Source organism: Emys orbicularis, chromosome 20 (assembly GCF_028017835.1).
Source record: "Emys orbicularis isolate rEmyOrb1 chromosome 20, rEmyOrb1.hap1, whole genome shotgun sequence".
Taxonomy (NCBI): domain Eukaryota; kingdom Metazoa; phylum Chordata; order Testudines; family Emydidae; genus Emys; species Emys orbicularis.
This window is the reverse complement of record NC_088702.1, coordinates 10,986,024-11,012,236: the sequence shown is the minus strand read 5'-3', so window position 1 is coordinate 11,012,236 and position 26,213 is coordinate 10,986,024. Positions and strand designations below refer to the sequence as shown.

The window sequence follows — 26,213 nt, the reverse complement described above, 5'->3', positions numbered from 1 at the left end:
AACAGAAATGCTTTAGAAATGCCAGCAGAAAAGGAAAGGTTGTAGATACCTTAGGTACAGAGGCTTAAACAATTACAGTTCAAACAGAGCGATAGCACTAAATGTTTGAGCCCCTGGGACAGTCCAGTCGAGAGTCAGGGCTTGTCCCGCCTTGTGCTTGGGGTGCCCTGTCCAGTCCAGTCTCTATTCCAAGCAAATACGAACTTGTAGGTTTCCAGGCCAGGCTCAGTTAGTGTCTGTCATTGGGGCCCCTCTGTGGTGGGTTCCTGCCCAGCCACTGCTGCTCCCCCATAAGTCCCACATGGCTCTGTTCCACACATATGGTTCCTGGGAACTCCACTCTGAATTCAGCTTCTCTCCAACTCCCTGCTTGCCAAGCGGCTGCTGTTTCAGTTTCCCTGCAGCCACTTACTTGCCATGTGGCTGCCGCTTCCTTACCTGGCCAGGAGGAAGGGGATGTGTGGAGGGGACTGATGGGAGTTGTAGTCCCCAGCTCAGCAGACCCATCATAGGAGTTTGGCCCGAGTTTCATTGCAATGTGCCCCTATATGTCTTATGCAGTGTGCTTTAATCTCCAGCTGTCACCCCTCGCACTGAATCACAGGCAGTAGATGCTGCACCAGGCAGTGCATCACTAGCGTCCAGTGCTGCTTTCACAGCATGGAACAGCACAGCTCTGTTCTTTAAAAATGAATGTCCAGCCCTTTTCTCTGCACGTTCTTCAGCTGCTTTTCCACCTCTGGAGAGAAGTCATTCAAACCTAGCCTAGAAGACAAATAGAAAATACCCAGGGTTACCCTCCGGTAACTCATATCACAAATGAACAGGACTCTGCTATTGCTCTCTCTGTTAGGTATTTATATGGCTCTATTCTCAGTCTTAGCATATTTATCCGTGCAGCACCCCTAGGAGGGGGTGTAATCTACAGCGCATTAGCCCGCTGTGCACTGACTAGCCGTGTGAACCTTGCTACTGCATGATGAAAGCTCCCTAGTGCACTTTGACCTACACCCATTTCAAAGCAGAGCAGGTCAATGTGCACTAAGGAACTCTTAGCGTGCAGTAGTAGGGTCCGCACGGACACTTAGTATGTGGCACACTGGTGTGCTGTAGGTATATACCCCAGCATGCCGCGCATTCACTGTTCTTCTAGACAAGTCCTATGGGTAAAATTTGCAAAAGCATTCAAGTGACTTAGGATCCCAAATCCCATTTTTAAACATGGCTCAGGTGCCTAAGTCTCCATGGAAGTCAACAAAACCTTAGTATCGTTTAAAGTCAGTTTTGGAAATGGAACTTTAGGGGCTTTTGAAGGGTTTATCCTAAGTGACTTGCCCACAGAAAGTCTGTGCCAGAGCAAGGAAATGAATGCTGGTCTCTCAAGCCAGCATCCTAACCACTGCATAATCTTTACACTTGTTACCCAGCAACCCTGGTCTGCAGCACTACCGTGTTGCTATAGGAATATCACTGGTTATGAGGGCCACAGAGACATGGAATATCTTTCTTCCATGATTAGTCTCTATGAACAGAACTCTACGATTTCTGTCTTTCCAAGATGTAGCAGCTCTTTTCTGTGTCCCATATTGTTGCTGGTCTAAGAGAACAGCTGTTTTCACTGCAGGAATCACTGTGTATTATTGTTATTTGCTAAGCACTGACAGCGTGCTTGGCATTATAAAAAACACAAACAGAAACCCAGTGTGCCAGTTTATACCATTATGTTCACAACTTTTACGACACTATGATAAATTTTGTACAAAGAATGCCTTGTGGGGTATCCTTTCAAAACACATAATCTGCTGAACATTATTATCCTGGTAAATATGTGTTTCAACATTGTATGTAAAGTTATGAGATTCTACTGCATAGCATTTCTGTAACATGCTCCAGAGTTAGAAAAGCAGGCCCAAACAAGTTTTTTAGAGACCAAAGACACACTGATGTCCCAGCCAGGTATCAGCATAATCAGATGGCCTACTATGGGCTATCACCTAGTCTTCTTAATATATGCACAACATGCCTCAGGTGGCACGTGACCAGGATCCATCACCAAATTTGGTCTGCTGGTTGGATCATTAGCTTCCCTGGCCCGGGCCAGGTACTCATAGACTCATAGACTCATAGACTTTAAGGTCAGAAGGGACCAATATGGTCATCTAGTCTGACCTCCCGCATGATGCAGGCCACAAAAGCTGACCCACCCACTTTCCCTTAACTCAGCTGTTGAAGTCTCCAGATCGTGATTTAAAGACTTCAAGTTGCAGAGAATCCTCCAGCTTACGACCCCTGCCCTATGCTGCGGAGGAAGGCGAAAAACCTCCAGGGCCTCTGCCAATCTACCCTGGAGGAAAATTCCTTCCCAACCCCAAATATGGCGATCAGTAGAACCCCGAGCATACAGGCAAGATTCTCCAGCCGGACCCTCATTTTACCAGGGATGGCATGTTATTGCCTAATTGACTAAAATCACGTTATCCCATCAAACCATTCCCTCCATAAACTTATCTAGCCTAATCTTGAAGCCAGAGAGGTCTTTCGCCCCCACCGTTTCCCTCGGAAGGCTGTTCCAAAATTTCACCCCTCTGACGGTTAGAAACCTTCGTCTAATTTCAAGCCTAAACTTCCCCACGGCCAGTTTATATCCATTTGTTCTCGTGTCCACATTAGTACTGAGCTGAAATAATTCCTCTCCCTCCCTGGTATTTATCCCTTTGATATATTTAAAGAGAGCAATCATATCCCCCCTCAGCCTTCTTTTGGTTAGGCTAAACAAACCGAGCTCCTCGAGTCTCCTTTCATAGGAAAGGTTTTCCATTCCTCGGATCATCCTAGTGGCCCTTCTCTGTACCCGTTCCAGTTTGAGTTCATCCTTTTTAAACATAGGAGACCAGAACTGCACACAGTACTCCAAATGAGGTCTCACCAGCGCCTTGTATAACGGAAGCAGCACCTCCTTGTCCCTACTAGAAATACCTTGCCTAACGCATCCCAAGATCGCATTAGCTTTTTTCACAGCCACGTCACATTGCCGACTCATAGTCATCCTGCGATCAACCAGGACTCCGAGGTCCTTCTCCTCCTCCGTCACTTCCAACCGATGCGTCCCCAGCTTATAACTAAAATTCTTGTTAGTCATCCCTAAATGCATCACCTTACACTTCTCACTATTAAATCTCATCCTATTATTATTACTCCAATTTACAAGGTCATCCAAGTCTCCCTGCAGAATATCCCGATCCTTCTCCGAATTGGCAATACCTCCCAAATTTGTGTCATCCGCAAACTTTATCAGCCCACTCCTACATTCGGTTCCGAGGTCAGTAATGAATAGATTAAATAAAATCGGACCCAAAACCGAACCTTGAGGGAATGGGGAATGCGACACAAATGCTGATCTATGCCCCCCATCACCTAGTTAAGCAGCTATTCTTTGGCAGGAAGAAGGGAGTGAGCAAGAACTTTATATATTGACAATGAAACAGCTGGCGGTCATGTGTAAAAAGACTGGCTGTCGCCTGGAGCCCAGCTGGAGATAATCCTCAAAGAGTGGAGTGGTATAAAAATACAGGAGACACACAACACAATTCACCTCTCTCCTCCTATCGCTACTCACGGCAGCTATAGTGCTTCAAAGACAAAAGGAGCATCATTGATCTGGGAGAGGGGTCCTGGCAGGGAGGCTTTTCAGCCAGTACAGACTGCTGTAAGCTTTTGGTGAGAAAAAGAACCTTTTTGCTTTTTTAAGTTCACTTAGCTTGTTAAGTTAGGTATTAGCTTGCGGTTTAATCTTTTTATTTTCTTTGCAGCCAATTCTGACTTTTATGCCTCATTTCTTGTAATCACTTAAAATCTGTCTTTTTGTAGTTAATAAGCTTGTTTTATTGCTTTATCTATACCAGTGGGTGTTTGTTTGGGAATCTTCACTTGAGATAATAGGGCCTGTGCATATCATTTTCCTTTGATGCAATGGCAGACTTTCTATGAGCTTGTTGGGCAGAACAAGATGCACATTTCTGGGGGACAAGGCTGGGACTGGGAATTTGCTGGTGTCACTCTGCAATACAATTCATGAGTGGCTGGCATAGCATTCATGAAACATAGCTGGGAGTCATTTTGCATGCTAAAGGCTGTGTGTGAGCAGGACCCAAAGTGGTTGCTTTCACAGCAAACCAGTGTCAAAGGCATCCCAGGTTGGAGACCGAAGGGGACACAGCTGTTCAACAGTCCAGATTGTACCCTGGGGAATGTCACACCCATGCTTTCCTCTGAAGAACATGAAAACTACAAAAGGAGCCACAACTGCAGACGAAGAGGGTTTCCAGGAGGAATTTAACTGCAGAGTGCAGCAAGCCCGGCATACTGGGACAATGAAGTCATTTCAGGCTGCACTGAAGAAGTCGCAAAGACAAAGAGTGGGAGACAGAAACAAAGAGCGCAGTGGGACGCACACCGTTGGCAGAACGAAGGTGGTGAGGTGGATGTGCTACATCAGCATTTCCCAAACTGTGGGTCATGCCCAGGGGGTTTGCAAAAGGGTACCAGGGGGGTCGCAAGACTCCTGCGTCTCCTGTCCCCTGGTGCTGACTGGGCTCAGCTCCCCACTCTGGGTGTTGCGACCTGGCTGCTGGTGCACAGGGTCACAATGCCACTCACTCAAATTTAGCCTGGCTGCCCCCACGTTGGGGGACCTGGCTAAACCTGAATAGCGCTGCAACCCCATGCGCCAGGGGCCAGGATGCAGAGTGGGGAGCCAAGCCCAGCCAGTCTTTTGGGACAACAGCTGCAGGAGCTACTGGTGCGGGGGTGAATGCAGGCTGGGCTCACTCTGCAAATCCCATCCCAGGCCTCCCATCCCCAGAAGACAGCACCTGACACCCTCTAGGGCCTCCTTTTCCCCCTCCCCCGGAAGCAGCACCCAAAACCCACCTGGGACTCCCACCTCTTGGGGGCAGGACCAATCCCACCTTAGCCTGGGCCCCCACCTCTCAGGCCCCTGGGGTCGCGTTAACAGATGTGAGTGCAAAGTGGGTCGGGAACCACGCTGCCAAGAGCAGAGCTTTAGGCCGGAGCAGCACTGGGGAGAGATGTGAAGTGAGACTCTGAGAGGTGATTGGGTTAAACGGGAGAGGAGTGATGGAGTCCAACTGGCAGGCCAGCCAGGTGACTTTGGCTGCATTCTGAATAGACCGGGGAGGGGCAGGACTGGGAAGGCACCACAGTGGTGGGGGTGGTATAAAAATCCAGAAAGCAGGAGGGTGGAATAGTCAGGAGTACGTCAGCTCAAGTCCCTGTGATCAATCTTTGTAGAGACAGAAAAGGTCCCTTCAATGCGATGTCCACACAGCCCTGTAAAGCTGCCAAACTCCCCCCCACAAGGCCTTCACAGGTGTTTGGCCACTGAGTCACTGGTCTCTGGCAAGGACCACCAAGACAGCCTAAAAACTCTCTAAAGCCTGACCAACAGACTCCCATCTCCCTCTATCCACAGAGCTCCCTGCATTGTTCATTACATGGTTCTGCCCACGGATGTGCAACGCCAACTCAGCTGGGCGGTGACAAGTGCTGAACGGACATCACTGGAGTCTGATTCCTCGGCAGATTCCCAGAACAAGCAAAGCACAGGAAGCCCTCCTGCCCCTGCCATGCACACTGGCACCAGCCAGTGCCTCACCCCTTACCCGGCAGGACCTTCGAGTGCTGAGAGAACCGGCCGGGCTTGGCAGCCCATGTCTTCCTTGCTTTCTCTGCTGAGATTGCCAGCAGACCGGGGTGAGTGATGCCAGTTTGGGTACTGACTGTTGTGATGTGATACTTGTCCACTAGGGAGTGGTTAAAAGCACCAAAGTTTGTGACACGGATCACCAAGCAGCCATGGGACAGCAGTGACCTTTGGTCCCCACCAACCAGGATTGGATCCATTCCCAGTCCCCTGAGGCATCTCTCCCCAATCAACCTCTCCATAACCAAGAATAAAGAAATTACGCACCAGGTTTGCACAGGCAAAGGGGGTGTGCATAACGAGAGGAGAAAAGAAAACAAATTCGCTGTGTCTGCCCTGCAGGACGAGCCGGGGTCGCCGCCTTACCTGATCTCAGTGAGGCTGGGGCACGTCAGGATAAGAAGATGCACTTCTTCAGCGCACCGATCGGTGAACATATTCGCACTCAGGTTCAGATGTCGGAGGCTGGAGGTTTTGGAGAGAGCAGAGCAGAGGCTCCTGCAGGATTCATCTGACAAACCAGTTCCCTGGAGGCTGCAGCAGAACATGGGACACATACCTTAGAGAAAGGCTGCAGCACAGCATTGACAGGGCTTCCTGCCTTGTCTAGCTGCCTATGTCTATCACTGTGTCTATGTCCATCTCCCCACCATCCTCACTTTACTGGTCCATGTCACTTTGCCTCCCTCTGCCTCGCTTCCTCTTTCTGCTAATCTCACCACGTATGCAGAATCACACAGGTTTAACAAATCTAAAGCTGGCACGGGGGCTGTATCCATATTAGCAGGGACTCTTCACCATGCTAATTCCTAATCCGCAATCCACTAGATGCATAGATTCTCAGACCAGAAGGGACCATTAGGATCATCTGGTTTGACCTCCTGCACAACATAGCCCAGTGGTTTTCAAACTTTTTTTCTGGGGACCCAGTTGAAGAAAACTGTTGATGCCTGCAACCCAACGGAGCTGGGAATGAGGGGTTTGGAGTGTGGGAGGAGCTCAGGGCTGGGGCAGGATGTTGGAGGTCAGGGCTCTGGACTAGGGGTGCAGGCTCTGGGGTGGGGCCAGGGATGAGGGGTTTGGGGTGCAGGAGGGGCTCTGGGTTTGGAGGGGCTCAGGGCTAGAGCAGGGGGTTGGGGTGCGGGATGGGGTCAGGGCTCTGGGCTGGGGGTGCAGGCTCTGGGGTGGGGCCAGGGATGAGGGGTTTGGGGTGCAGGAAGGGGTTCTGGGTTTTGGGAGGGGCTCAGGGCTGGGGCAGGGACTTACCTCAGGCGGCTCCCGGTCAGCGGCACGGCGGGGGGGCTAAGGCAGGCTTCCCGCCTGTCCTGGTCACGCGGACCGAGCAGGTCTGGCTCCTAGGCGGAGGCGCGCAAGCAGCTCCGTGCGGCTCTCGCCCGCAGGCACTGACCCCCCCCCCCAGCTCCCATTGGCTGTGCGGAGCCGGTGCTCAGGGCAGGGGCAGCACGCGGAGCCCTGTGGCCCCCCACCTAGAAGCCGGACCCGCTGCTGGCCGCTTCCAGGGTGCAGCGTGGTGTCAGAACAGGTAGGCACTAGCCCGCCTTAGCTGGGCAGCACGACCAACGGGACTTTTAACGCCCCGGTCAGTGGTGCTGACCAGAGCGACCCAGTACTTTGCAAAACACTGACATAGCCCATAGAACTTCCCAGAAATAATTCCTCCTAGTGCTATAGCTGACCAGTGATCTGAGTATGTAGAAACCCCTCCATTTCCACTCCCTGCTGTGCTCACACCAGCACAAGATCACAACAGCCCCAAACCGCTCTTTTCTGGAAAGCATTTTGCTTCTGGAGCCCAGGCATGATCAGGATTTTGAGCTCCTTTGGGCTGGGATTTCAGAGCGGTGCAAATTTAATTGATCTCTCTCCTGTGGCAGCAACTGGCTGATCAAGGCAGGGCTGGCCATTCCTGCCAAGGACAGGAGGAATGTTTCACCTTCCCTTCCCCTGGGCGGTTTCCTCCTCAGGAGATGGGACCAGCATATAGAATCATAGAATATCAGGGTTGGAAGGGACCTCAGGAGGTCATCTAGTCCAACCCCCTGCTCAAAGCAGGACCAATCCCCAGACAGATTTTTGCCCCAGATCCCTAAATGGCCCCCCTCAAGGATTGAACTCACAACCCTGGGTTTAACAGGCTAATGCTCAAACCACTGAGCTATCCCTCCCCTCCTTGTGAACCCGACAAGATTTTTTGTACCCTTGTGAATCCTTGTTTCTGTGTCACCCTCTCTGACATGATCTGAAATGATGCTTATGCCAGGAAATGGGACAGACAAACACAGGTGTCTAAAGGGGAAGAGCAAACACCCTGGAAACCTTTAGTGCCCTAGAGCAGAAGCGTCACTGTCAGACTGATACTTACCCTAATTTCCGAATCTTGCACTCTGGGGACTCAAACACCCTGGATAGGTAAGAAAGGCCCACTGTCCGCAGTTTATTCTTCTTCAGTTCAAGTCTCAGGAGGGTCCGGTTTTCCGCGAGGGCAGATGCCAGTTCTTCACAGCACTGTTCAGTGAACGCGTTCTTCCCTAGGCTAGAGAGCAGGCAGGGAGAGAAGGAGCCAAATGAATGAGAGAGAAAACCAAGAAAAGGTAAAGAGGAGAGAGAGAGAAACTGTCAAAGTCAGGAGGAGGAGGAGTGAGAATAAACAGGAGAACAGAACAAAGGGACAAGGAGCTGACAAATCAGAACAGAGATAGGAAGGAAATGAGAGAGAGACACAATGGGAGAGAGGCCCAGAGAGCAATCAGCCAGCCAGGAGGGAGGAGACCCATCAGAACCAATGGCACACAGATGGGGATAGGCTACAGAGGCCACATGCGCAGAGAGGGCAGGAGCCCCAGGGAAGAATGAGGCTGAAGTAGGAGACGGTTACGTTAGCTTTTCGCTTAACACGGGCTCTGCACTGCAGCACTAACAGACTGCTACTGGAAGCCAAAGCGTTTGCATGCTGGGATGTGATTCTGTCTTTGGAACTCTAGCAGAGTGATCTGCTGAAATGCAATCACGCGCAGCCCCAGGAGAGTGTAACATTGCACTGTAACACACTACAGAGTCAACTCCGCAGTCAGGGAGGAGGAGTGGGGGACAGGCCTGGTGAACTAGGGTCTGAGCTGCATGCAGCCAAGTAGGAGACCCAGGTTTAGTTCTCAAACTCACCCTGTCACTCCCTGGCCCTGCAGGGAGAGCCCTGTGGGAGCAGCACAGCTGGCCCCAGGAGGTGGAGAGGGATAAAGCACAAAGCACACTACCGAACTGAGGAGCCAGCCTGGCAGGGAGGAGACCCAGACAGGCCTCTGAGCCAGAAGGATCTCAAGGGGGATGGGTTACAGCTGGCAGAGTGAGCGGCCCATTAGTGACCACAAGTGCTCAGGAGGAGCTGGATTTCACAGTCCCTAGCATGGCCACTGCTGGGACATTGGTTCCATGTAACTCCAAGGGAAAAGAGCCGTGTTCCAAATCATCACCACAACTTCCTGCACATCCTGGATTTTCCCTGGCCATCCCCCATCCCCCATCCCATTATCAAACAAAACAAAAAAAACAGACAATGGCCCAGGAAAAAATGGCAGAGCCCCAAGCTTATCATTATGCCTTATCTCCCATCCCCATGGACACAGGCTGCAGGCCCCAGGACACTTCAGAACATGCAATACATTTGAAAATGAGCGATACTGAATTACTCATGAGACACGGACCACGCAGTTACCTCAGAGCCTCTAGCCTACAGTTCTGGTGCTTTAGGGCCTTGCAAATATCCTTCATTGTAGGATCCTTCAGATCATTATCCAGGAGACTGGTGGGAAATTAAAGAACAAACCATTTCAGGCTGGATACGGAGACAAATCTGCAAAGGCTGCAGGTTTGGAAAGCTGGATGTGCTATGCAAATTACGCAATGGAGGATTTGCATGTTTGTTCAATATGCATTACCTCATTTACATCAATTCCAGACCCATCAAATCCTTCCACTGCTCGCTCCTCCTCCCTCTCCAATCCATAAATCCTCCCTGCGCTTCACAATCCCCTCTTTGAGCTTCCTCCCTGTCTCATGGCTCTCTCTGGCACCCCAATGGCATTTCCCCTATTCGCCCCGGTTGGCTCCCCACTCTCCTCTCGCTGGCTGCGCTGCCCCCACTCACACTGCACTGCGCTCAGAGGGGTGACTGCAGCACGTGCTGACGTGATCCAGCTAGCTCAGATAACAGCAGCAGCACGGACTGTGCACACGTAGCCCACGCTGCTGCGGCTTCACCACTGTTGTCACTTGAGCTAGATCAAAGCTAGCTCGGGCATGTTGACACGGGCTGCAGTCACACCTCTCAGCACAGTGTAGACAGACCCTCGGCGTGCTCCGAAACCTGCGCTGACTCCCACCGCACCTAGCACCTCCTCAAGTCCCCCCATCCACACCCAGTGTCCCCCTCCCTGAGCTACCTCTGCCTAAAGCAGGGCCCCCAACACGCCCACAGCAACACCCTACAACACACGGCACAGTGTCGCTCTAGCCATAGCTCTGTGGCTGCAGGCAAGGTGGGGGCTGTGCTCTGTGCAGGGTCTCTGATTAGAGTCCTCCCACGGTGGGGTCTAACCATAGAGACACAGCCTAGAGTGCCTCCCCACCGCTCTGTGACGTGCCTAATTGGGAGAATGAAGCGGCTGCTCAGGACCAAGGCTCCTGGGAGCCTCCAGGCCAGTTGGTGCGGGGCTGCGATCAGTGCTGCGCCCCTGGGCTGAGCTCTCTGTTCATTCCCGGGGGGCAGCATGATACAGACAGGCACTCGCGACTCCTGGGTTCTGCCAGGACTTGCTTTGCTTTGGAGGGCTTTGCTTCAGCCTTCTACAGACCATCCCCAGCCCAGAGATCCTGAGACAGCTAGGAGAGAATGAAACCAGGTCCAGCCGAATGGCATTGTGCATTTCACCAGCTCCTGCACCTGAGGACACTGATCAGTGAAACCTCCCAGCCACCAACCCTCCCACCACGCGCTACCGCAGTGTTGCTATTGTGAGAAGGGGAAACTGAGGCTCAGAGAGGGGAAACGACTTGCCTAGGATCACACAGTGAGTCAGCGGCAGAGCCAGGCAGAAATTTGCGCTTTAACTACAAACCCATCCTTCCTTGCAAGAGCACAGCAGAGGGGGAGCTGCACCTCACCCTTCGCTTGCACTGCAGCTAGCGGGAGGGGACTTTTCATCCTGCAGGCTCCCAAAGTGCAAGGTCTGATCCTGCCCTTCCTGCCCACCCAAAGCTCCTGTGAATTCAGTGGGAGCGCTGGGTGCACAAGACAAGCAGAACGGGGTCCCATGGACGCAGACTAGAACTGACATGCAACCAGCTCTGCTGAGATGGGCAGGAGCTACAGCGCACTACAACTCGGTGAGGAAGAGGAATTTGTCTGTCTCAGGACACCAGGGCAAAAGCAACAAGGACACTCAGAAGACTGAAGACTCCAACAGAAGAGACTGGCCCAGATTTAAGGGACAAACCTGTATACTAAGGACTACAATACCCAGTGGGGTGAGAAAAACTGCTTAATCTAGATGTTGCCCAGTCTAATAGGGTTGTAAAGGCTGGTGTATATCCACATTCCATTGATGAAGTGGTGAACCAATTAATAAGTTTGCACTGCTCGTCTTCAGCACTGCAAGACGGTATATTCCTGAGGTACAAGGCTGGGAGCTGGGGGGATTTGGCTGGTGCCTTTCTCTGTGTGAATCATGTATGGCTCTGGGAGCATTCATGCAATCTAGCTGGGTGTGGGGCTCCACAGTGGGGTTGTTCTGAGAGATAACAGCACCTGGAGGGGTTTGCTGCTTGTTGCTAGCAAAGCATTGTGAGAAACAGCTCAGGCTGGTGAGTTAGGGGGCACAGCAGTCCCACAGTCCCAGGCTGCACCCCGGGGATCCCATCACACCCTGTTCTTAACCAGAGTGCCTAAGGGCCTTTACTGTCCCCTCAGAGCCTTGGTTGTTAAAGTTTGATTCATAAGAACGGCCATAGTGGGTCAGAACAAAGGTCCATCTAGCCCAGTATCCTGTCTTCCGACAGTGGCCAATGCCAGGTGCTTCAGAGGAAATGAACAGAACAGGGAATCATCAAGTGATCCATCCCCTGTCGCCCATTCCCAGCTTCTGGCAAACGGAGGCTAGGGATACTCAGACCATGGTTTTGCATCCCTGCCCATCCTGGCTAATAGCTATTGACGCACCTTGATTCCAAGCACACACATACAGTAACGCTCTGGAACTCAGTGTATCTCTTTGGAATGGAAGGACAGCTAAGCGGATCCCCCTGGGATTTGAATCTATGATGCCCCAAGTAATTCAGACCTTATTGTTCACTTTGTCGCCCCAATTCCTCAGCTGTAAAAGCTGAGCTCCCCCAAGAGCAGCACTAACAAGAGCTGCAGGCCACTGTCCTATAGAACCTCCCTGTGCTCTGCCAGTTTTAAATGTTACTGTCTGGTAACATCTCGGGGAGGGCATTTTAATTCCATTTCCTTTCGAATTTTTACAAAAAGCTGCAGCTGCCACCAAAAACCCCAACGATCACAGAGATCGCAGCGGGAAGGACACCAGGGCTTCCTGCTACTTTGCAGGTACAGGAGGTAGTTTGTTTTGTGCACAGCAGGAGCCTTAGGGAGGAGAGCTGCGGGGAGACGTGAATGCTTCCTCCATTGAGCTGGACTCCAACCTGATTCACATTTGGCTCTCCTGGTGGTGGAGCAATTTTATCCCCGGGATGAAGTTCTGGGAAGAGTAAGGAATTCCCAAGAGTGAGGAGGAATTCCTGCCACACCACTGCTCCGGAGGGTAAGTATGAGAGAAACACCTACACTGAACTCTGACATGTTGAATGGAGATCCCTGTCAGGGCAAAGAACTCTTCCAAACTTGTCTTTTTCAGGAAGCTCTCATTCCCACTACGTGATAATAACACAGTAGCTTTTCTGCCCTAAGGATGCCATGGCATGGACACGCCTTCTACCAACCCCCCAAAGAGAGAAACTTAATAAAAGCTTAAAAAAATCTAAAAACAAAAACCCTTCTCCAAGCAGAGTTTTGACTCTGAAAATAGAGAAGTGCTGGAGCTTCATGACGTTCAGACTAAGGACTTCACTATTGCTATAGATTTCACGCTGAAGGTGTTCACATACTGTGATGATGGGTGCCAGTATAAAACCCTAAGATAGACAGGTGGTTCCACTTGTGGGTCTGTGGATCACTAGTGATCCATGGAGCCCTTCCTTGGAGGTCTGCAGAATTAAATATTTGGGAAGCAAGCCTTAGGGAGGTGAGATGTTTGGTCCATGAAATGACTTTTCTCTTGCAAAATGGGCCAAAAGTGAAATAGAGGATGACTATAACATGGGCTTGGATCTTGTATGTTACAGAATGGTGTAATGTCCATATCTGTAACACTCTTGGGAATCACCATCTACCTGACAGTCCTGCTGAGGCCACTGACACATCAAGTCCCTGATATTTTAAACTTTACACATGACCTCTTTTCTTACCTCAGTTCTCTGACTTTGTGCAGCTCAGGTCTGAGTCGCTCCAGGCCCTCATTCTGGATGAAGCAGGAATCTAGGGTTAGGCGCTGTATTTCTTCACAGCAACTCAACACATAAGCAAGAACTGTGCAATCCACCGGCATGAGGTATAAGTCAGAGAAGTCCATATGGGCAGCTTTACCCACCACATCATGCACAAGTTGGCTGTTCTGAGATTCAAAAAACAAATTGAATACGTTCATCAGCCTCCTCTTCCCCTCAGGCTCTTCTGGGCTTTGCAGCTCCTCATAGTTCATCTCACTGAGCCATCCAATAACCTTACGAGTTGCCTCTGCAGAGAACTTCCCCACATATTTCTCCAGGGGCATCCTGGTTACAGGATGGGAGAGCCCAGCCAGGAAGCGAGAGAAGATCTCATAGTCACCTTCCTTACAGGACCTGGCTTTAGCCATTGTGTCTCTGAACTTGTCCTCCTTGTAATCTAGGTAATGCACGAGGGCAGCAAAGAACTCCTGGATGGTGAGGTGAAGGAAGGAGTAGGTCACCTGGGAAGAGTCATCGGTTTGAGGGTTCTCCACCAAGAAGCCAGTGAGGAATGGAGAAAACTCAACATTGAAATCCTGTAAATACTTCAGATCAAAGACTAGAATGTGGTTTGTGATGCCGTATTCAGCCAACCATCCGACACTTATCAATGTATCTCGCATCCTCTGAGGCTCAGGCCGCTCCTGGGTGTGACTGGCCATAATATGGGTGACGTAGCTCACAAAGAGCTGGGTCACTGTTTTGGGTCTCCCTGCCCTGGCAATGAAGCAGGGTTTCAGGGCCGTGCATGTGATCCAGCAATAAGATGGGTTGTAGCACAGCGTGTACAGAACCTGACTGTCCCTCACATACGCAAAGGCCTCTCTGGAGACTCGCTCATCTCCAAAGAACATGGAAAAGTATCTTTCCCTTTCCTTGGAGAGGAAGCCCACGATACTGGCCACCCTATGGAAGACTCCAGCCTCCAAACTGGTCAACTTGCTGGGGCGGCTGGTCAGCAGCACAGAACATCCCTTCAGCAGAGTCTGTTTCAGCAGGCTGGCGACAATCACAGTAACTGGCTTCACATCCCCTGGATTCATACACAGTTCATGGGATCCACCTCTGCTTAATTTCAAATCAGTCTTGCTCTCATCCAAGCCATCAAAGATGAAGAGCAACTTCTCAGGGTCTTCCAGGACTCTAGGGAGCTTGTCCCGGAGGTGTGGATATGTTTGACAGATCAGAGATTCTAGGCTCCTCTTCTCAGTAATAGTGTTCAGGTCCCGGAACTTGAAGAAGAAAACAAAGGCAAATTTCTGGTAGTGCTTCCCCGTTGCCCAGTCAAAGATGAATTTCTGCACCAGGGTTGTCTTGCCCACGCCGGCTACTCCACTCACCATCACAGACAGGGGGACACGGCGGGATTGAAAGCACCAGCGGAAGAGCCGGTCAGGGGCGATGCGCTCCAGCTCACTCTTCATTCTCCTCTGGAGGCGATATTCATTCAGCTCCCCAGCCGCGGCCAGGGCCTCATGCTCCTGGTGTGTCTGCTTCTTGAAGTGACGGTCTGAGACCACCTTCAGCTCCACATAGTGGCTAGAGATGGAGGGAGGCTGAAGTCCCCGTGACTTCCCTGAGCTCCTGTTTTCCTTCATCATCCATGTCAGGTCACAGAGATTATCTTTGTGCTTTTTTTGGCAAACTGGAATGAAGAAATGTGTTGAGACAGACATGGCATGAACCCAGACAGCCCTGTCTCTTACACCCCCCAGTCATATTTCTCTCTGTCTTTCCCATTTCGGACCTCCCCCCTTACTGCCCATGACCATGTGCACCTGGAGAGATTCCAAGCAGAAGCCTGATAGAGACACTTTTCTTCTAATTTACATTCTAGCCAGATACCAAGCTGAGGCCTGGACAGATAAGTAACTGCTCTGATCTCACATCTTTGTCTTCCCTCTGCCCTTTCCTCTGCTGAGTCAGATCGGGAATACTTTCTGGTTTATCCTGGAACTTGCACTGAGATCCAACAGGATGGCATCAGGTTTCCTGTTCCAGCTTGTGTGATTCAATGCCAGCAAACCCAGCAACTCTGACAGGTCTAATTTTGACCATAGCTGGTTCCGTGTGCCTATAAAATAAGGATCCCTGGAAGTGCAGCGGCGGGTGTAGCTGAAGGAGAGCAGAGAAGCCCTGGCACTCACGCTGAGCTGCCCAATGGATGCCACTGCAGTTCAGTTCATGCCGAGCCAGTCTGCGCCCAGCCGTTCTGCGCTTGCACAAGGGGGAAAGGGTGTAAGAAGCCTTCCTACCCCTATACCAGCTGGACACAATTGTAATGGCACAATTATCCTGCTTCCTCCTCCTGCTGCCTGCACCTTCTGGGACACAGGAGACCCCTATAGGGGCTCAGGAGAAGGCAGGGCCATGGCCCTGTTCTGGGTGCCCTGGCTAGCGGAGATGGCTGGGCTCACAGTGGGGGTAAGCTGCACGCTCTACAGGGGTATTTCCTCAGACTACTGGGGAGCTGTGCCCCACTGAAGCTGACCCTGAGTCGAGCGGTTCTGTCCCAGCCCCAGTACAGATCAGTGCCTGTAAGGCATGACTGAGCCCTTTATTGGCATGAACAGGGATGAAATTCCATCACGGTACCTTTCAGTTCGGCATCAAGAGGATGTCCATTTTCATTCAGGAGATTTTCCTTTAACAGATTTTGACCTAGAGAGAGAGAGAGAGAGAGAGAAGGCGCAAACTATGCTGTTATGTGACATGGGTTATGGTTACAAATATGGCCTTAATACCATCACATTTCACTGTTCTGGGCTCTTAGTTTTACCTCTTTATTTAACATCAGCAATGCCACACTGAGTTTCCCTTTTATATTTATTACAACTGAATCTTGTTTCCTCTCTACTATGAGAGAGAGCCTGCAGGTACGCTGGGCTCATCTCCACATGGCTGGTCACCCTTGTGCAGACATGAAGCCGTGTCTGAGATCAGGACACAGTCCTCTGTCTCCTGACCACCTATTTGCTGTTCTCTTTTCATGCTCATCACTGCACTGTAGGAGATGCTCTCTGCCCAGCAATCTCTCTACAGGCTCCTTATTCATCCAAAAGGGGTTCCCTCTTCTGCACAGATCCTTCTTTCTCTCTGCTTGTGCCCAGCTCTGGTCACACTCGCTTTTCCCCAGCTCTCTGGTCACTTGTTCATACGATTCCTGTGGATTCCCCCCCACATAGCCTTCAGGGAGGCTAGCCCCCCAGCCCCACCCCTTCCGCACGAGGAGCCTCCCACCCTCCCACACCAGCCAGCCGACCCAAGCCCCAGGCCAGCCCCAGCCATGCCGGACAGCTGCCCGAGCCCCTGGCCAGCCCCAGACAGTCCAGCACAAGCAGCCCCAGCCAGGCCTGGGCTGGCCCCAGCCACCCCAGCCCTGGCCTCAGCCACTCTAGCCCTGGGACGGCCTCAGATGGTCCAGTCCGAGCAACCCAAGCCACGCTGGCCGGCTGACCCAAGCACCGGGCCAGCCCCAGCCCCAGCCAACCCCAGCCACCCCGAGCCAGCCCGGGCCAGCCCAAGTCGAGCTGGCCAGCTGCCCCAGCCCCGAGCCGGCCTGAACAGCCCTGAGCTGGCCTGGGCCATCCCCAACCGCCCCAGCTGTGCCGGCCAGAGAATGAGAAATGCGACACGCCTCCCATCCCAAGACCCCCAGCCACCCAGCGGAAGAATGCTGAGCTTTGTATATGCGCCATGCAGGTTCCGGGGCAGCTGAGGATTCATCAGTAATATCTCTGGAGTCCAAGGAGATGACTGATGAACCCAGGAAGCTGAATAGCAGATACCGCCTCCTCAGCCACCTCAGAGCCTGCATGGTGCATAATAATAAGCAAAAACCTGCAACCCGGCATCCTGCGGTAGCAGCTGCACCAGGGAAGGCTAAGCCTATTATACCCACCGCCTATGCCCCCCATTCTGTGCGATGGGTACGTTACCATTCTGAATGATTTCGTCCAGCATCCCATGGAGATTGGGGTGAGCCCACCTGCTCTGCAGAGCAAACAGACACGTCCAGAGACCCAGCCCTGTGGCCTGGTTCATAGCCAAAATGTCATCTGCCAGCTTCTCTGCAGCGCTGGCTGAGTCGTGGTTCCTCTCCCAGTCATGGTAATCCTAAACCACAGAGGGACAGCAGAGGAGGAAGAGTCAGAAGCTGCCTGCCATGGCAGGGTGGAATGTAGCTGCTAGAATGGAATCAGAAGAGTGACATAATGCTGCACGGCCCAGGGCCACTTCTTAAAAGTGACCAACACAGTACCTGGCCCCTGGCTAGAAGGGCAGTGAAAGGCTCTGCCAGGGCAGAGTGGGCTGGTGGGGAAGTAAAAGTGGTGGTGTTTTGTTGCTGTGGCAGAGATCTGGGTTCATGTCTGACTCCCCGTTGCGTTTAGTCCCCAGATCAATGCAGATTGGGGGCTGTGCAGCATTTTCATGCCCAGAAGAGGTCAGGGGCAAATATTGTTGTTACGATGCCTTCTCCTTGCCAGCTCGAAGTGTAATTAAGAGTTATCTTTGTTCCCTGCACACCTGGATCTAGAGATGTCTGACGGGTGGATGCTGAGGGGCCTAGAACGGAGGGACAGGCTGAGAGCCCTCCAGAGTCCAAAATCTCAGTGGGGAACATTGGCACCTGCTCACTCTTGGAGGTATTTGAAAGCTGGAAAGTGCTGCACAATGCAGTGTCCCAGCAGCCAGGGAACAGTCCAGAACAAGAGATCTCAAAAAAGGCAACGTGAAGTGTGTGCATGAGGGGTGTGTGTGTGTGTGTGTGTGTATGTGTGTGTGTGATTACAATTAACCATGAATTACAATAATGATGAACTAGGGGGCAGATCTCTGTCACTCAGCTTGGGTGCTCACTTCTACACTGTATTTACCGTTCCTTGTGGTTTACAGTTTCTGCGATCTGTTGTTATATCTCCCTGGACCTCATGACCAGCATTAGCCTCTCTCCTGTCACCAACAAGGGGCCAGGTCTCCATGGGGAGAGCGCTAAGGTCCTAGAATGCCTGGGGCCTTTAGAATTCAGCTCCGGCAGCATTAGCCTGGCTTCCTACAGGTCAATGAGCGGCGCCGTACCTGGGCCTGCTGAGCAGTGATGACACATCTGCTGGTGAGTTCCTGCAGCACAGTGAGAATGTCGTTCTCAATGACGTAGACCAAGTCGGGGCGGAAGTGCTCGCTCAGCCTCTTCAGCTCCCCAGATGTATAATTATCCATGTGTTTTCTGAAGGCTACAATATTATCTGTGGAGAAGACAGTATGGCACTTATACCTTGGGGTGGGCTCATATCCACTCACTGATAACTAGCACCCTTATCTGAGACATCACAGCTACTCCAGATGCAGCCTCTACCAGAAGGTTGCATTTTAAGGAATCGTATAGGAACACAGGCAGTGAGGGAGTTCACAGCAATTGCAGTGCCCACCTCTCCCTGCAGGAGGCGCTACAGGGAATGGTGCAGGAGCAGGGTTGTTACAATGTCAGCACTGCTCTAGTCCCAGCCTCTCCCAGGAGGCGCAGTCAGGAATGGGGCAGGCTCTAGCTGCGGCACTGAGCTTTACTGCAGGAGCAGTGCTGCTTTGCTCATGACGAGAGGAGCCCGTCGATCACACTCACCTTCGCTCACCGCAGCCGGTTGGTTGGAAGCCATTTTATTCACTCTGCTCTTGCGTCACTGAGAAGTCTAAGGAGAGGGAAACGTACGTCACACAGAGGCAAGGAATGTCACTTCCATCTCCATGTTAACAGCTCAGCATGAGGGAGGAGCAGCCATATCTACAACTGGGTCATTTTGCACTTAAATCTGGAATTTAGCCTCTGTGTTTTGTATGAAAATGTCTATCTACTTCAGCTTTTCAGTCCCTAGTCTCAGAATAAAGCTTGGATTGTCTGAGGACTTTCAAATAAATCTGTTAATTAGTTTCTGAGTTCTATTCGGTTTTTAAAAACAGGTAAGTCCCCTGCACATCACTCTGGCACACGTTACAGTTTGCTGCCAGAGGGCTGTAAAGAGGCAGTAGGGCCTCTATAGTTGTCACGGACTGACACATGGGAGTTATACCAGTATAACGACAATGGTGAAATTATGCAAGTAAATTTCCCCATGTAGACAAACCCTTTGAGCTCCTGATTATCTCTTACCTCTAGCTTAAATGCTACAGACTGCAGAAAGTCAGAAATGGGTACAGCCAACTTTGATAGTGTGCCCTCCATCCAACACGGGAGTGGATTTTTCTAGCCCACTAACATTTGTGTTGCATTGCAGAGGAAGGACCTAGAGGGAACAGCGGCTACTTCCACAAGAATAAGATCTTCATGAAATGCCCCTGATAAATGTGGAGCTCTTGTGCCATCTTGGCGCTTTCACAAAGATCTGCTTTTTCCTGGAAGTAGCCATTGCTGTGCTGGAGAGCTTTTCTTAGTCCAACAACCTGGGGAAAACTCTGTTGGTTCTGTTTAATCTACGCAGGCTGTCCCGACACAAAAACAAGGAAATGAAAAAATTAAGACACCTAAATGGTACGTACTCTATAGTCCTGTACCATAATAGTGGTTCTCATGGTTACAAGGCTAGCTCAACCTCTGTCCCCTTGCTGCTCTCTCTGGGAGCGCACACCTCAGGCCTGGGGCCACTTGCCTATCACAGGTTGGAATTGTGGGAGGCTTCCACTCTTAGGCCAGGACTAGGTCAGGCTACCCCAGGTGCCAGTCATTATCACCCGTCAGGTAAAATTGGACTCTGGGCACCTGTGGTTCTTCCCTTCAGGAGCCTGTGACCAGTGATAATGACCAGCAGCCAAAGTATTTGTATTGAGCATTGGGGACAAAGCATTAGAGAAAAGGATGTTAAAACAGACAACCTGAAGGCATGTCTACCTTACCCAAAGTACTACCACGCCATCACAGTGACTTGGCCAACAGTGTTCCGCAGACACCCCCCAGTTTCCACATCTAAGTGTATTCGCAACCTGGTTCCCCCAGGCTTCTGCAGTATTGGCTAGTTTGGCACAGGCCAAGCCAGTTCTGTAGGCTCAGCGGGGGATCGAGCCAGCATCGTTCCCTGACAGCTCTAAGTGGAAGACCACAGATGACCATCTTCTCCTTCCTGCCTGACCCCTCCCAAACAAGAACAAGCATCGCCATATTTATCACAGTGGTGCAGAGGCAGAAAAGCATCAGCCACCCCATTTTACAAATAAACTGTGGGGTTGGACAAGGTCATCTCTAGCACAGCAGGGAATAGAACCTTGGTCTCTGAGATGGTAGATTCCAACCTCATCCACTTAGCACGAATCTGTTAGATCTATGCTGTTTATCACAGCTGTTCTAATTGCTGGGCCATATTCCCCTCTCAGAGCGAGGAGTAGAACCTATGATTCCTGACCCCCAGTTTTGCCTGCTTTAACCACTAAATCACACTCCCATCTCAGAATTAAAATTAATGGTAGCTTAAGTACAAGTGATCATGACTTGATCACATTTGTACTATGCAAGCAGAATGAAGTCCTGAAGTCCAGACCAGTAATACACCTCTACCCCGATATAATGCGACCCGATATAACACAAATTCGGATAGAACGCGGTAAAGCAGCGCTCCGGAGGGGCGGGGCTACACACTCCAGTGGATCAAAGCAAGTTCGATATAACGCGGTTTCACCTATAACGCAGTAAGATTTTTTGGCTCCTGAGGACAGCGTTATATTGGGGTAGAGGTATGTATGTATGTATGTATACTTGATGCTTTAATGGAGCCAATTTCACAAAGCTGAAAACAATTATGAGCCAAATCAGCTGGGAGGAAGAATTTAACCAGAAAAATGTGAATGATCATTGGGAATTATTTAAGAACACCTTATTAGTTGCCCCAAAAGCCACAATCCCATAACTGAGGAAGAAGGCTGGGCTGATTAAACAAAGATCTGGTTTAGAGGGGAAGTGAAGGCAGCTATAAAAATAAAAAAATAATATATAACAAGTGGAAAAAAGGGGAAGTTGACACTAATGAATATTAATCAGAAGTTAGGAATTGTAGGAAAGTGATAAGGGAAGCAAAGGGACTCAAAGAAAAATCTCTGGCCAGCAGAGTTAAGGACAATAAGAAGGATTTTTTTTAATATATTAGGAACAAAAAGAATCCTGACAATGGTATTGTCCATTACTGGATGAAAAAGGTAGAATTAACAATAATAATGCAGAAAAGGCAGAAGTGTTCAATAAATATTTCTGTTCTGTACTCAAGGGTTCTCAAACTTCATTACACTGCAACGCCCTGACAACAAAAATTACTAAATGACCCCAGGATGGGGGACCCAAGTCTGAGCCGCCTGAGCCATGCTGCACTGGGCGGGTGGGCCAAAGCCAAAGCCTGAGCCCCACTACCCTGGGCAGAGGGGCCAAAGCCGAAGACCAAGGGCTTCAGCCCCAGGCAGGGGGCCTGTAACCTGAACCAGTCTCAGGCCTCAGTGCCAGGTGGCAGGGCTCGGGCTTCGGCCCGGGCAGCGGGTCCCAGCAAGTCTAACACTAGCCCTGGTGACCCCATTAAAACGGGGTCATGGCCTACTTTGGGGTCCCAACCCACAGTTTGAGAACCGCTGGCTAACACAATCTGATGGCTGGAAGTTGAAGCTAGACAAATTCAGACTGGATATAAGGTGTACATTTTTAACAGTGAGGGTAATTAACCCCTGGAACGATTTACCCAAGGTCATGGTGGATTCTCCATCACTGGCCATATTTAAATCAAGATTGGATGTTTTTCTCAAAGCTCTAGGAATTATTTTGGGACAGGTCTCTGGCCTGTGTCATCCAGGAGGTCAGACTAGATGACAATGGTGCCCTCTGGCCTTGGAATCTATGACTGAGTCCCAGAGTTTTACGGCTGTTGTGTAACCCTCTGGCAAACTGTGAGTCGCTTTCCCTTCTAGTGACTACTAGGATAAACGCCTACTTTATGGCTCCCATCCCAAGGACTGGAGATCTCCCAGAGGGGCTGGAGGCCACAGAAAGCGAGCTACAGATGGCTTGCCAAGAGAAATAGCAACTGGCTGCAGGAGAAATAGCAGCTGGCCACCCAGGAGACAAAAGGCCTCCTGATCCTGATGCTCAGTGAGCGTGAGGGAGAAATAGAGACTCTGAGCGCAGAGCCCTCGCCAACGCTGAGAGGAAGAGGGGGTTCCCCAGACTGGGCTGGTGACAGTCAGAATTGTGAGACTGGCATTCAGAACTGTGGGGAACCCTCTCTGATATATGTGAATTTAGATGGAGTGTGTTTGTAACGTACTGGGGGAATGTTTTGTTTTGGTAAGGAGGGAAGTCAGTGTTGCCAACTCCACATAGCAGGAAGTCACCAGACAAACCCTGAAAAGTCCTTAGATGTAGCTGTTTAAGCACTCGAAAGGAGTCAAAAATGTCACTGAACAAAGTTTACAGAGAATTATATCCAGAGAATGCAACAGAGAATTATATATATACACACACACACCACGCACACACATTCCCAGGCGAGTATAGTCACAAAATCATTCATAAGCATCTCAATAGTGTAGTGTTAATAAAATCCATTCCATGCTCTTCTAAAGTATTCCTCCCTTCTTGTGTACTCAGATATTGACCAGCTGCTTCAGGCCTTGGGAGAGAACACGACAAACCATCACAGCTTTGTGCTGTACCAGAAGGTGAGAAACTGGAGGACTACCAACAAAAGGTCGACACGGCAACCCAAGATCTCTTATATCGCCGAAACTAGCAGTCTGCGTGGCCTGACGGGGCTGGAGTCCCAGCACCCGGGAGAGCTTGCAATGTTCTAAAATCATTGACAAGCAGCTCGATAATGTTAATAAAATTCATTCCATGGTCTTCTTACTACATTCTGTTGCATACCGGCAGCAACTACATCAGGAGGGCGCCCTCTGCTAATTGGGAAGGAAACTGCAGCCCTCTGCTTATTGGGAAGGATGCTCTGTACACTGCAACCCAGGCCGGCTGGGGTTGGTTAATTTCAGCCGACTCTTGCCAGCCTGGATTTGAGCCAACAGGTTAGTGAAAGGGAGAGCCCAGAGCCAGGGGGAGGAGGGCATTCGCCTGGCCTGAGCTCAGCGCTGCAGGGAGCAAAGAAAGTAGATTTAAAAACAAAAATCCACTACCCAGACCCCTTCCGCCCGCTTCCAGGGTTTCATTTCTGAAAACAGCTAGGCAGCTAACCCCAGGCCAAGCCAGGGGAAGGAGTAAAGGGGAACTGAAATCAAGCTAGCTCCACCTTTGATCCTGTAGTAAGGGCTTCGTTCCTGGACACACAGAGTCCCCTGCCCCATTGGGGCACATGGCCCTGTCTCATCCCACCCCACCTTCCATCCGTGCGGCTCTCCTCACTGGCTAACCTGCCTCCCGCCCAGCCCACTTCATTAGCCGGCTTTCCCTGCCTGACAGGGTGTACTACCTACTACGGAGCAGAGAGAAAAAACATTTGGGTAAAAACAAGCCCTGGCTAACGTGCTGCTCTTTCCGAAGTGCACCTGGCTTTAGCAAAGTATTTAATTAGCCTCCACAAACTTATTTTCCTCGCCTGCAGATTCCAGTGATCTCAGCCCAAGAAGCCCTGGAATGCGATTCCTTCCGAGGACATGCTCAATTGAGACATAATGACATTGACTTGGTGTGCGGCAGAATGTAGTAAGGAGATCACGGAATGGATTTTGTTAACACTATTGAGCTGCTTGTGAATGATTTTGTGACTATACATATTGGTGATTTCTTTCTCTGATTGTCACTGTAGTTGGCAGTGAAAGTCGCTAGATTTGTCACTGGTCACTTTGACACTTATTTTCTCGCTAGGAAAACCAAAAAGTCGCTAAATCTAGTGACAAAGTAGCTAAATTGGAAATACTACAGGGCTGCGCTGCCCGCCCGATGCTCAGACCATGCCGCCCGGCCACCCAGCGCTCCAGGGCTGGCTGCCTGGTGCACCGGGGTGGGGGCACTGCTGCCACACCACCTGGCCACCCGGCGCTGGGGCCGGGGGCAGTAGTGGGGGTGCTCTAGGCTCCTGCGGGGTAGGGGGGGCAGAAGGGGAGGGGCCAGGGGCTAGCCTCCCCCAACGGGCGGGTCACAGGCCACCCATGACCTGACGGGCCAGCCAGCTCCAGTTAAAAGCACCATTGCACTCGAATGAAGGGTTTGTGTGTGTGGACTGGACTCAGATTAGGGGCAGCACTTGAGTTAACTCCGCATCACAGCCAAACCCTGAGACTGAGCACAGCGGGTGGGAGATTTAGTCAGTGTGCAGACAGGAGACCCTGCCTGCATCAGCCCCCAAAACTGCAGGGCTTATCTTTCGAGAAAGCAGCTTCATGCATGGGCACGTGAACCAGCTCAACAAGGCCGCAGCCTCCGGCAGCGAAAACTGAGCTGATCACTCACAGGGGTCATTGGATCAGCTGTGCAGAAACTGCAACCTTCCTGTTACGAGGCCAAAGTCAACCCTGGTACAAGCAGGAGACTCCAGCGGGCTCCAGCCGTTTACAACGGGGCTGGATGTAGGTCTGGGCCCCTGTGGAGAACCCTCAGGCGCGTCCTGGGGAACAGGCTCCTTAGCTGAGCTCTTGCCAAGATCTCAGACCCCTCGTGGAATAGAAAAGCCAAAGACACACATACCCCCAGAGCTCCCTTCTGCAGAGCCTCCTCCCGCCCAGCCCCTCACTTTCATTTTCATTCTGCCTCACACCCAGAAAGCTGCAGTTTGGGGAGATTCTGCTCCTCTCCTCTGATCCCAGCACTCCCGCTTGGGCAAGGAGGTGGGAAGAGCCCCAGGAAATCCTGTCACTTACTTTGCAGGCTCCAGGGAGGCAGCACCGTCTGCAGCAGATGCCCCCGGCCCTGCACCGTCTGGGTTGCCGGACTCCTGTCCCCAGCAGGAAGGAAGGCCTGGAGGAGGAAAGCCCCGCCTCTATGCACACACACACTGCACGATTTTTGAGTCATGTGGAGTCAAACAGGGCTCCTAAAGCGAGGGGGCGGCTGCCAGTCAGGCTGGAGGAGACTGGACTCAGTCACGTCTTTAGGGTGAAAGGACAAAGCCAACCCACTAGGACTGGAAAGATCCCATTGTGACCACGGTGGGATAGAGGGGACAGTGACACCGCCTGGACACCGCAGCCTGGCCATCTCACCGCAGAACAGGTACAGCAGGGGCACCAACAGGGCAAGCTGCCCCACCGCACGCACGCTGTCCCGAGAGGGGTCATCCTCTTTGATCCTTTCAGGCTGCTAATGCTGCCAGCCAAGGAGGCCAACTGCTGCCAGTCGCAGGGTGGTTTGGGTCAAGTGGGCCCACTAGGAACTGGACTGAGAACCACAAACTCATTGCACTCAGGACGTCTCAGAGACCCATCGTGCGGGCATCCCTAAGAGAAGGGGAACAGGTGTCAGAGGCTGCATTTATCAAACAGCCCAGGACCGCCATGTCCCCGCTGCTAGCAGCAAGGAGAGGAGGCAGCAGCCAGATGGAAGCTGACAAGGGATTCCTCGGTGCACTGTGGTCACTTTCTGCTGGCATGGATGGAACTGCAAAGAAAACCTACAGAAAACCTACAGGCTTCCTCAGCCAGTGCAATTGACATAGCAGCGCTGCAGCCCTCCCACCCTGCCGGTGTCCCCAGGGTGGGGGCAGGAAGGTGGTGGTCAGGGTATCCCCGGGGGGCTCTTGCAGCCAGGTCACAAGCTAGGAAAGCTGGTAGTGTCGCTCTATTCTGTGCTGGGGGCCAAATGGGCTCCTGGCAGCACCAGGAGACACAAGCCATCCCTCCTCTATCCCTGAGCAGGGCTCAGCACCTACCCAGGGGTTCATACATCCCTGCCTCCCAGATACGTGCA

At 51.4% G+C, this 26,213-nt stretch overlaps 1 protein-coding gene across 1 annotated transcript; it reads right to left on the bottom strand.

Moving 5' to 3' along the window:
• Positions 1-683: 683 nt before the first annotated feature.
• LOC135892798 (NACHT, LRR and PYD domains-containing protein 3-like) lies at positions 684-19,029 on the bottom strand. Its single transcript, XM_065420594.1, has 9 exons — positions 18,963-19,029; positions 18,422-18,588; positions 17,281-17,458; positions 15,938-16,003; positions 13,262-14,987; positions 9,453-9,539; positions 8,106-8,276; positions 6,089-6,256; positions 684-765 (listed from the first exon to the last, which is right to left on the bottom strand). The coding sequence occupies exons 1-9, from the start codon at positions 18,994-18,996 to the stop codon at positions 684-686; spliced, it is 2,679 nt and encodes an 892-aa protein (XP_065276666.1). The 5' UTR covers positions 18,997-19,029.
• Between the last annotated feature and the right edge of the window lie 7,184 nt (positions 19,030-26,213).